Source organism: Pelobates fuscus, chromosome 3 (genome assembly GCF_036172605.1).
Source record: "Pelobates fuscus isolate aPelFus1 chromosome 3, aPelFus1.pri, whole genome shotgun sequence".
Lineage (NCBI taxonomy): Eukaryota > Metazoa > Chordata > Amphibia > Anura > Pelobatidae > Pelobates > Pelobates fuscus.
In genome coordinates this window covers 106,572,088-106,584,445 of record NC_086319.1, presented here as the reverse complement: position 1 = coordinate 106,584,445, position 12,358 = coordinate 106,572,088, and the positions used below count along the sequence as shown (strand labels likewise).

Here is a 12,358-nt window from a genome sequence, read left to right as displayed (position 1 = left end):
AATTGCAGCGATTTTCATCTCCCATCTATTTAAAAGTCTGCAATTACTGCTGTTAAACCTTTGTTTTTCTTCTCCAAGGCACTGGAGTGGTAACCAGCGTCCCCTCTGATTCTCCAGATGACATAGCAGCCTTTAGAGACCTGAAGAAGAAACAAGTCAGTTTGCGTAATAAATCTTGATATATTTGTGATTTTTGTATCATGTCTTCATAAGATGCTCAATGCTTATTTACATAACTGAAAGCTGTACAGCTTTAAAAATGTGTATAGATTGAAGTAGTACGTATAGTTGTGTGTGTAGTGTTGAGCCAATGTAGGTACATTGCTTTGTATCTTGATTTCCCCAGTGTACTGCACACTCTATACACAAACATGCAGCCCTTTCAGTTGTCTGTTCCTGTAGCAGGGAATTACTGTGGATGATTGGAGTTCTAAGGGCTTATTCACTACTAAAGGGTTATGTTGAGTTGGCAAGACAAAAAAAATATCATTCACATAGTATTGCAGTACATTCTCATTGTTCCCAGACAACATTAAAACTTTATTTTGTCACCATTAAAATTAAAATGGTTTAACATTAAATCGAGGGACAATGCCAGAGGTTTTCAGGGATTATAACCAATTCAATGAGATTAAATGGTTCTAGTTAGGGTTACCATATCCCTCAATATTTTCAGGGATCTATAAAAAAAAGTTAATATTTTTGAAAACACATGAAAAGGGTTGCCCTTCAGTATATATAATGCATATTCTGCAGGATTCTTAATTGACTGATTACTTAAAGGATCACTATAGGGTCAGGAACACAAACATGTATTCCTGACCCTATAGTGTTAAACCATCTAGCCCCCCTGGGCCCCTCATGCCTCCATAAATATAGGAAAAATCTTACTGTATTCAAGCCTGAAGCTGTAAATCTGCTTGCTGTTAGACTCAGATAAACAAGTAGTCTGCTGACATGTGGTAGCCTGATCCAATCACAGTGCTTCCCTATCGGATTGACTGAGACTGACAAGGAGGCAGATCAGGGGCAGAGCCAGCATGATTCAAACACAGTCCTGGCCAATCAGCATCTCCTCATAGAGCTGAATTGAATCAATGAATCAGAGGGAGGAGATACTGAATCACAGGATGCTGTGCGCAGTGCTGCCCTGTGCTCTGCTGACAGCAGATCTGAGTGGATGAAGGCATATTATGCCTCCATCAACTCAGAAGTCCCTCTGGTGGCATTCTGAGTGACTGCAACTGGAGGTGTTCCTAGCTTTCAGTGTTTACATGAGAGAGGCTGCAGGGAGCTATAGTTCTCACCTGAACAACCTCATTAAGCTGAAGTTGTTCAGGTGACTATAGTGTCCATTTAATCTTATATGCCGCCTTCTGAATTCTACATACGACAGGGCAACATTTTTAATGTGCTGCCCATGAATGTGTATGCTTGATATGTGTCCCTGGAAAAAATGGTGGATATGATAACCCTAGTTATAATTCCTGCAGTGACCCTTTAATATGGTTCCATGAATCATCTTAGAATAAACAAAAGTCCAATGCATCTAAGCACTTTATGGCAAACTAATGATGGATTGCTGACCAGTGACCACCACTAAACTTTGTTGGACTATTGTCTTTATTTGGAATTTACTTGTATATGATTTAGATGTCTAGAGGTAATTTTCATCCTACACAGTCCTGCCAGTCTGGGAGATTTGAGGTTGTGTTCAGTTGTAAGTCAACTGTTGGAGTTAACATTACCGCACTCTTATCTCGGATAAGGCTGCGGAGACCAATCCTCCATGTCATGCTATGAACTTCTGCCCATCTATGTTAACTGCCTATACTTAATACTCTTACTTCTTTAAGTGAAACATATACCAGTGTGAAAATACATTTTGGCATTCCCCATTCGTTATTTCTCTGTCCTTTTAATGATAGGAGCATGATTTACATGGCACTAAGAGGTTTGTAGAAAGAGATGTATACAGTAATACCCTAGAGCTATGTGCATGGGAACTTGTTACTCCCACTTTGATTTTTTTTTATTTTTTTTGTGGTTTTTAAAACATTTTTATTTTATTAGTTTAAAGTATATGCTCCCATATTTTTAGTAATACAAACCCCTATAAACATGGCTCTATTGATAAAAAAAAGAATATAACCAACAAGTCTTGCCCTAACGTCTGGCTTATGAAAAGAAAATGCCAATAAAAGTAAAAATCTCCTCTTTATTTTAGAGAATCCGGCACAGTTTTCCTCACTTTGGGGTTTTAACAATTTAAAGTAAGATGGCATGGTGGACCTCTATGCACCATATTAAGTTATTATGCTGCCCGGAGTGTAAAAAAAAAACAGGTTGCCAAAAATGGAGGGACTTACAACTGTAGCTGGGTAAATAGGCTGTATGTATTATGGTATTGCACTGTACCTTTAAGTGACAGATACACATAGAGTACATTTTGTTGTTGTTGAGTCTTTTTTTTTTTTTTGCCTTTGCTTCAGATGTCATATATAAGAAATAATGACTGGTGATTTTGAGTCTTTATTTTTTTTTTCTTTATTTCATAGGCTTTGAGACAGAAGTATGGAATAAAAGATGAAATGATCTTGCCTTTTGAACCGGTGAGTTTGTGTGGCTGCATACATTGAATGTACCAATAAAACTCTTGACAAAGGCGCATGCTAGCGCCAAAACGCGCGTTGAGCGGTTACCGATTCTAATTGTATTTAGACGGTCCTACCGAGGACCACTACTATACCTCTGAGCGCTATCGACTTAATATTAATTTAAACTGTCCTACTGAGGACCCCTACGCTACTCTATTTAAGTATTGAGCGGTAGCGATTCTAATCGTAATGATAATGTCCTACTGAGGACTAGCTCTATCTCGCTGAATGCTATCGAGTTAAGTTAAATCAGATTGTCCTACAGAGGACCATCACAAAATTTTATTTTATTTATTTAAGTGTTACAGGCCACTCGGTCCTACTTAGGACTATTAGTACAGCCTACCTGAGCGATGCTGAGATTAGTTGTGAATAGCAGATTTGGGGTTTTTTGTTATGCGGGGAACTTTCTAAGGCTTGCACGTTTATCTTCTGGGTACTGGGACTGAAGGGGTTACTTTATTTTTATCCCCACTACACCGTCCCCTACATACCTCGGGCTACAGTCAAGTCTCTAGCTTTCGCTCCCACCGATAGATGTGTTCACCACATGGGAATTTCAACATAAGTGTATTCCCGCTATGGTCTTTCACTTCTGGTTATGCTTAGTGGATTTTTAGGAGTTACTACCAACTAGGTTTAAAAGGTGCAGTGTGAACTACGGAGTGTGTATACCACTCCAACCTGGACATTAGGCTGGTATTTCTAAGGGTGTGAAGAGGTGTACAGGCACCAATTTTGCCATTGGCCGTCCACTCTCGATTCTCCCCTTATACCTCAATACCAACCTTGAATTCTATAAACCATTAGTTGTACCTACACTAGGGACACCGTTAGCACCTGACAAGTGTGCTATTTTGAATGACAGTGTTCTCCCTGGACTCTCTAACGGTTTCCTCAATTCACTATCGCTAAACGCTGTGAAATATCCCTTATACTCTGTATGGCACTTAGGAGTATATCTACGTGACACTGGGCATGACTCATGGATACTGTATCCATCCAGTAGCAGCAGGTTTAGAACAGCTACATTGTAATACACTATCTATATTGCGAGTATATATCCATCTATCTCGGCATTGCTTATACACTTGTTTACTCTTTTACTCTATTTCTATTTCCCTTAAGAGGGTTTAATAAAGATTTATTATTTTTTCTGTAAATAGTTCGTTCTAAGCTCCCTTTCACAGCATTGTGTTGCCACACACTGACGGAGCAAATCCATTCAGGGTTTAGAAGCTGATTATGGATGTACTGTTTTAGTGCACTCCACTCAGCTTCCTCTTTTTTTTACCAATAAAACTCTATCCTAGCCAATTTAATAAGGGAACACCTCTTACTATTATCCAACTGGCTGTTTTTAGAATATGGTATTAAAATGCAAGGCTAGATTGAGCCCACTCTTTTACCCTCATAATACGTTATATATATTAATACTCAATGTACCTATTTAACACTCAACCTCTCCATAGTGATCACTTCCTTTCTCAGACATGATCCTCCTTCCTTCTGGTGATGTTAAATAAGTTGACTCAGGCAAGAGGTTATAGTCCCTGCAATTACAGCGATGGGACTATTGTGAAAGATGTCCCAGCCTGAAAAAATAATAATTTAGCAGGTGGATCTATACATGTCTCTTCATTTTATCCAGTAGTTTTTAACCCTTTGGACAGGAACCAGAATTGGTTCTCCACTGTATGAAAGTGACTGTTACTAGATATTCATTTTATCCCAAGCACCTGACCAAATAATGGTGTATCATTCTCCAATGTGATGGAGACCATTTAGTCGCTGAGAGAAGATTAGAGTATTTTACATGCTTTTTGTTTAGTGTGTCTTACATTACAATTGAAATATCGGTCACCGAACTGTTATTCTGATTAAATAACGGGTCACCAAACTAATGCAATGCACTTAACGAACACTTCAAACACCATAACCACTGTAACTTACTGTAGTAGTTATGGTGCCAGGAGTGCAATGCCGGTCTGCAAGGAACCGGTCAGATCCTCCATTAGGAACTGGAAGCACTCTGATCTGGCAGTGCAGGGCGTAGCTTATTGGGAGGATAAACACACTAAGCCAATGAGTAGTAGTGGTTTTGTTTTTGTGTTTTTGTTTTTTATTCCTTGTAAAAAAAACAAATAAAAAAAACTGCTCTCCTGGAAAAAAAAAACAGTTCAACACAGAGACATAGCAGTAGTACATCTGAGCCAGGCCAAACTAAGAAAGTTCAAAGGTCTAGTCCTATCTCTTACTACAAGTTGCCTATTTAAAGGGATACTGTAGTCACCAGAAAAACGACAGCTTAATGTAGTTGTTCTGGTGAGTATAATCGTTCCCTTCAGGTATTTTCATGCAAACCCTAATTCAATGCATCTCTATGACGAGGTGCTGATTGGTAAAAATGACATTTGTCCCCGCCTCCTTGCCAATTTCAGCCAATTCAATGCTTTCCTTTTGAGAAAGCCTTGGATTGGCTAAAAATTGGCAATGCCGATGATGTCACCAAGGAGGAGGATTGGGGCGGTGTGAGCTCCGGCGGACCCGTGCGGCGCTGGCTGGAAAGAAGGTAAGTTTTAACTCCTTCTAAAAGGGGTTGATGGGGGGGAATACCACCTAAATGGTGGATTTAACACTATAGGGTTAGGAACACATATTTGTGTACCTGACCCTATAGTGTTCCTTTAGGCAAGAGATTGAGAGTCATGCACTGCTTTGGTATCCCAATCATAATAATGTAAAATGCATATATTCTACATGAATGTATTGGATTTGCATCCTTACATCTGCATTTTGTAAGCGTTAGTAGACATACAGCAAACTTGTGTCAACCCAAATTAATATTTTCAATATTTTCCCTTCAATCTCTCTTTACCAGTATTCTGTAGATAATTCTTTCCTGCTTTGTTTTGTATTGGAACATTCTTCATGTTGCTCTCAGGTGTATGTCTGGAATTGTAGCCAACAATTTGTGGACATTCTGCTTTGCCTGCCCTCTTTCACTTTCAATATGAGACGGTGTCATGATTTGCTGCTAAGATTGTGTCATTATTTCATTTTTGCAGGTACCTCTTATTGACGTACCAGGCTATGGAAACCTGTCTGCTCCAGCCATCTGTGATGAACTAAAAATCCAGAGCCAGAATGACCGGGAAAAGTTAGCAGAGGCCAAAGAAAAACTGTACTTAAAAGGCTTTTATGAGGGTGTAAGTATCCTGTGAATGCAAATTCTTCTATACTTATTCGTTTAATATACTATATAAACACATATACAGCTGCAGTAGAATTTGTAGATATTTCAGCCCAATTACGTATTTTTCCCCCCCCTTTTCTCATTGGTGCTCTTGAGACCTCTCAATCTAGTCATCACATTTGTTAGATCTCAGTATGTTCAGTTTGTCATGTGAGCTTTATTAATATAGTACCTCGAACAGTCGTCTATCCTGAGTAAATAAAGGTGTGGGAAAAAAAAAAGTATAATAATAATTATATATTGCTAAAAATGTCATATAATGATGGGCTGATGCAGAGCACTGTTAACTCCCACACGATCACTAGACATTACATCTATATGACAGAAAACATTAACCACCTACACTACCTTAGCACTTGCACTAACCCAATCCTAAAAATATTATATATCATTTGTTATAAAAGATACATAATGGGGAAGTTTGCTTAAACAATGCCAACTGAAGACATTCTTTGGTTTTGTGATTTATCATGATGTCTCCAGAACCATAATTAATTAAAACTATTTAAAATCTGTCTAACTGTTGACTAACTTGTTTTTTTCTAGGTTATGATAGTTCCTGGATATGAAGGTCAGAAGGTTCAGGATGCTAAAAAACCTATTCAACAGAAAATGGTTAACAGTGTAAGTACCTTTAAGTGTCTGTAGTCATGTTGAGCCTCCTCTTCAGTTATAGCTAATGGAGCAGTAGGTCTCCAATAGTGTATTTTATATTTTTATTATTATTTATATGAGAGAATCGTAAGATTGGCAGTTCCTCTTTAAATTGCACTTTCATGGGTTTGGATTATGAAAAATCTTCAAACTGTATAATTCTGATAAAGCTAGTATCATACTTGTCTCTATTATTTACGTATTTATTTTAACAGGGGGAAGCTTTGATTTACATGGAACCAGAGAAGCTAATTATATCTCGTTCTGCAGATGAATGTGTGGTTGCACTTTGTGATCAGTGGTGAGTACTACAGAATTGTCAGCTGTATGGTGCAAATTTGGTGTAAATTAACCTAGACTTTAAGAGAGTTAACTGACAGTATTTGGCAAATAAATTAAGGGACAAGTTGCACAAAATTGATATAGCTAAGGGGGAATGATAACATCGACAGCATGTCTTCAATTCCCCTTAGCTATATCTTTTTCGTTAGAGATACTAAGAAGACTGGATGGACCAGACGACCTAAGGGTTCTCCTGGCACCGTTACTAGTACAACAGACTGTATATATGCATTATAGTACTTAAAGGGACACTATAGTCACCAGAACAACTACAGCTTATTGAATTTGTTCTGGTGAGTAGAATCATTACGTTTAGCCTTTTTGCAATGTTTACATTACAGCCTAGTGATAACTTCACTGACCACTCCTTAGATGGCTGTTAGAGATCCTTCCTGGGTCATGGCTGCCTAAAACGCATCCAAACATTCAGTGTCTCCTCCCTCTGCATGCAGACACTGAACTTTCCTCATAGAGATTCATTGATTCAATTCATCTCTATGAGGAGATGCTGATTGGCCAGGGCTGTGTTTGAATCATGCTGGCTCTGCCCCTGATCTGCCTCCTTGTCAGTCTCAGCCAATCCTATGGGAAAGCATTGTGATTGGATCAGGCTACCACTTCTGTTGATGTCAGCAGACTTCCTGTTTTTTCTTAGTCTAACAACACGCAGAGTTACAGCTTCAGCCTTGAATACAGTAAGATTTTTACTATATTTATGGAGGCATGAGGGGCCCAGGGGGGCTAGATGGTGGTGTTAACACTATAGGGTCAGGAATACATGTTTGTGTTCCTGACCCTATAGTGATGCTTTAAAGTAGCCTTTTAATAATGACATCTTAAAACTGATGTCTCTGACTGCAGTTTAGCAAGACCGCCTCAACTATGGACACTTTTGAGACTGATTTGCACAAACATACGGTGATGCTATTAGTCATATACAGGGAGTGCAGAATTATTAGGCAAGTTGTATTTTTGAGGATTAATTTTATTATTGAACAACAACCATGTTCTCAATGAACCCAAAAAACTCATTAATATCAAAGCTGAATATTTTTGGAAGTAGTTTTTAGTTTGTTTTTAGTTATAGCTATTTTAGGGGGATATCTGTGTGTGCAGGTGACTATTACTGTGCATAATTATTAGGCAACTTAACAAAAAACAAATATATACCCATTTCAATTATTTATTTTTTACCAGTGAAACCAATATAACATCTCAACATTCACAAATATACATTTCTGACATTCAAAAACATAACAAAAACAAATCCGTGACCAATATAGCCACATTTCTTTGCAAGGACACTCAAAAGCCTGCCATCAGGGCCGGCGCGTCCATAAGGCGGCTCAGGCGGCCGCCTTAGGGCGCACCGGCCCGGGGGGCGCAAAAGTCCGGGTGACCGGCAGGAGGTTGGGAAGCGCACAGCTTCCCTCTCCTGCCGGTCACCTCTTGTAGCGTGGCCGAGCGCAAGCCGGCAGTGCCGCGGACTGTGTGGAGGGGGCGGGGATATGAACACGTCATATCCCAGCTCCCTCTAGCACACAGCGCGGCTGGCGCCCAGCAGGGGCAGAGCTACCGCCGGCCCCCTACGTCAGCATGGGAGCAGAGAGGAGGGGGGCTGGGCAGGACCAGCTCCTCCAACTCCCAACTACCTCAGGCAGCACTTTGGATCTCAGGTAAGCCACCCTCCTGAACCTGTCTGTCAGTGTGTGTATGTCTGTCTGTCTGTGTGTGTCTGTCTGTCGGTCAGTGTGTGTGTGTGTATGTATATCTGTCTGTCAGTGTGTGTGTATGTCTGTCTGTCAGTGTGTGTGTGTGTTTGTGTGTATGTCTGTCAGTGTGTGTATGTCTGTCTTTCAGTTTGTGTGTGTGTATGTCTGTCTGTCTGTCTGTCAGTGTGTGTGTGTATGTCTGTCTGTGTGTGTATGTCTGTCTGTGTGTGTATGTCTGTCTGTGTGTGTATGTCTGTCTGTCAGTGTATGTCTGTCTGTCAGTGTATGTCTGTCTGTGTGTGTATGTGTCTGTCTGTCAGTGTATGTCTGTCTGTCAGTGTGTGTGTGTGTCTGTCAGTGTGTGTGTATGTCTGTCTGTCAGTGTGTGTGTATGTCTGTCTGTCAGTGTGTGTGTCGTCAGTGTGTGTGTGTGTCTGTCTGTCAGTGTATGTCTGTGTGTGTGTATGTCTGTGTGTCTGTCAGTGTGTGTGTATGTCTGTGTGTCTGTCAGTGTGTGTGTATGTCTGTGTGTCTGTCAGTGTGTGTGTGTATGTATGTCTGTCAGTGTATGTCTGTCAGTGTGTGTGTATGTCTGTCAGTGTGTGTGTATGTCTGTCAGTGTGTGTCTGTCAGTGTGTGTATGTCTGTCAGTGTGTGTGTATGTCTGTCAGTGTGTGTGTATGTCTGTCAGTGTGTGTGTATGTCTGTCAGTGTGTGTGTATGTCTGTCAGTGTGTGTGTATGTCTGTCTGTCAGTGTGTATTTCTGTCTGTCTGTGTGTGTGTATTTCTGTCTGTCTGTGTGTGTGTGTGTCTGTCTGTCAGTGTGTGTGTGTGTCTGTCTGTCAGTGTATGTCTGTGTGTGTGTATGTCTGTGTGTCTGTCAGTGTGTGTGTGTATGTATGTCTGTCAGTGTATGTCTGTCAGTGTATGTCTGTCTGTGTGTGTGTATTTCTGTCTGTCTGTGTGTGTGTATTTCTGTCTGTCTGTGTGTGTGTATTTCTGTCTGTCTGTGTGTGTGTATTTCTGTCTGTCTGTGTGTGTGTATTTCTGTCTGTCTGTGTGTGTGTATTTCTGTCTGTCTGTGTGTGTGTATTTCTGTCTGTCTGTGTGTGTGTATTTCTGTCTGTCTGTGTGTGTGTATTTCTGTCTGTCTGTGTGTGTGTATTTCTGTCTGTCAGTGTGTGTGTATTTCTGTCTGTCAGTGTGTGTGTATTTCTGTCTGTCAGTGTGTGTGTATTTCTGTCTGTCAGTGTGTGTATTTCTGTCAGTGTGTGTGTGTGCCTCTCTTTCAGTGTGTGTGTGTGCCTCTCTGTCAGTGTGTGTGTGTGTATTTCTGTCAGTGTGTGTGTGTGCCTCTCTGTCAGTGTGTGTGTGTGTATTTCTGTCAGTGTGTGTGTGTATATGTCTGTCTGTCAGTGTGTGTGTGTATGTCTTTCTGTATCATTGTGTATGTATGTCTCTATATGCCTCTCTGTTTCTTTATGTCTGTGTCTGTATTTCTGTGTGTGCCTGTGTCTGTATGAATGTATGTCTGTGTTTGCACGACAATGTACCTGTATGTGTAGATTGTATGACTGTGTTTGTTTGATTGTGTGACTTTTAGGACTGTGTGTCTGTATATCTTTGTGACTGTGTGCCTGAATAATTATGTCTGTGTGGTTGTATGGTTGTGTGTCTGTATGTTTGTGTATTTGTGCATGTATGTATTTTTGCCTGTATCCATGTCTATGTGAGAGAAAAAGAGAGATAGATAGGGGCTGGCGGGGAAGTAAGAAATACAGAAGAGGGGTTGTAGGAGACACACTAAAGGGCACAAAGGGGCCAAAGGGGTAAGACATTGAAGAGGTTGGATATGCAACACTAATGGGGGTAAGAAATTCAAAAGGGGGCTACGAGACACAGAGGTGAAGATGCATTGTTTATTTTTGGGGGGGGGAGGCGTGGGGTGGGGCGTCAAAATGCATCTTCGCCTGTGTAGTCAAAAATCCTAGCACCGGCCCTGCCTGCCATCCATGGATTCTGTCAGTGTTTTGATCTGTTCACCATCAACATTGCTTGCAGCAGCAACCACAGCCTCCCAGACACTGTTCAGAGAGGTGTACTGTTTTCCCTCCTTGTAAATCTCACATTTGATGATGGACCACAGGTTCTCAATGGGGTTCAGATCAGGTGAACAAGGAGGCCATGTCATTCGATTTTCTTCTTTTATACCCTTTCTTGCCAGCCACGCTGTGGAGTACTTGGACGCGTGTGATGTAGCATTGTCCTGCATGAAAATCATGTTTTTCTTGAAGGGTGCAGACTTCTTCCTGTACCACTGCTTGAAGAAGGTGTCTTCCAGAAACTGGCAGTAGGACTGGGAGTTGAGCTTGACTCCATCCTCAACCCGAAAAGGCCCCACAAGCTCATCTTTGATGATACCAGCCCAAACCAGTACTCCACCTCCACCTTGCTGGCGTCTGAGTCGGACTGGAGCTCTCTGCCCTTTACCAATCCAGCCACGGGCCCATCCATCTGGCCCATCAAGACTCACTCTCATTTCATCAGTCCATAAAACCTTAGAAAAATCAGTCTTGAGATATTTCTTGGCCCAGTCTTGACGTTTCAGCTTGTGTGTCTTGTTCAGTGGTGGTCGTCTTTCAGCCTTTCTTACCTTGGCCATGTCTCTGAGTATTGCACACCTTGTGCTTTTGGGCACTCCAGTGATGTTGCAGCTCTGAAATATGGCCAAACTGGTGGCAAGTGGCATCTTGGCAGCTGCACGCTTGACTTTTCTCAGTTCATGGGCAGTTATTTTGCGCCTTGGTTTCTCCACACGCATCTTGCGACCCTGTTGACTATTTTGAATGAAACGCTTGATTGTTCGATGATCACGCTTCAGAAGCTTTGCAATTTTAAGAGTGCTGCATCCCTCTGCAAGATATCTCACTATTTTTGACTTTTCTGAGCCTGTCAAGTCCTTCTTTTGACCCATTTTGCCAAAGGAAAGGAAGTTGCCTAATAATTATGCACACCTGATATAGGGTGTTGATGTCATTAGACCACACCCCTTCTCATTACAGAGATGCACATCACCTAATATGCTTAATTGGTAGTAGGCTTTCGAGCCTATACAGCTTGGAGTAAGACAACATGCATAAAGAGGATGATGTGGTCAAAATACTCATTTGCCTAATAATTCTGCACTCCCTGTATATTGTGTGATCAACTGATTTCAGGCACTTTGGAGAAAAAGGCACTTTGGAGAAAAGGTTCTATTGATTCCTATGTTAGTTTAGCAGCACTAAAAGTAGCAAAAAATGTCTCATAACAATGAAGTAAACACAACGCGTTTGTTGTTAAGGTACGTGATGAAACGTACACGTTTAAGATGGATAAGGGGCTTATAATTAATGTATTTAACAGAACTTGTGGATTTAGTTCTATACCATACAAACACCTCAATTTTATATTAACTGCAAACAGGTATTTGGACTATGGGGAATCAGAGTGGAAGAAACAAGCTACTGAATGTTTGAAAAACTTGGAAACGTAAGTTAATGGCTTATTAACATATTACTCTATCTTGTGCTTTAGTTGCCCATAACCCCTTAAGGACACATGACATGTGTGACATGTCATGATTCCCTTTTATTCCAGAAGTTTGGTCCTTAAGGGGTTAAACAATTCAGATTTACACTCACAATTATACCACATGTAGAAAAGAGATTTTCGTCCAGTGCTGATAAAACTCAAT

General features: G+C 40.7%; 1 protein-coding gene across 1 annotated transcript in view; it reads left to right on the top strand.

Annotated features, from left to right (window-relative positions):
• LARS1 (leucyl-tRNA synthetase 1) overlaps positions 1 to 12,358 on the top strand; it is a 65,429-nt gene that overhangs the window by 18,012 nt on the left and 35,059 nt on the right. The window contains exons 12-17 of the mRNA XM_063447396.1: positions 79 to 155; positions 2,559 to 2,612; positions 5,726 to 5,866; positions 6,460 to 6,537; positions 6,783 to 6,868; positions 12,088 to 12,153. Of these exons, the coding sequence (XP_063303466.1) occupies positions 79 to 155; positions 2,559 to 2,612; positions 5,726 to 5,866; positions 6,460 to 6,537; positions 6,783 to 6,868; positions 12,088 to 12,153 (502 nt within the window). The remainder of the gene's footprint in view (positions 1 to 78; positions 156 to 2,558; positions 2,613 to 5,725; positions 5,867 to 6,459; positions 6,538 to 6,782; positions 6,869 to 12,087; positions 12,154 to 12,358) is intronic.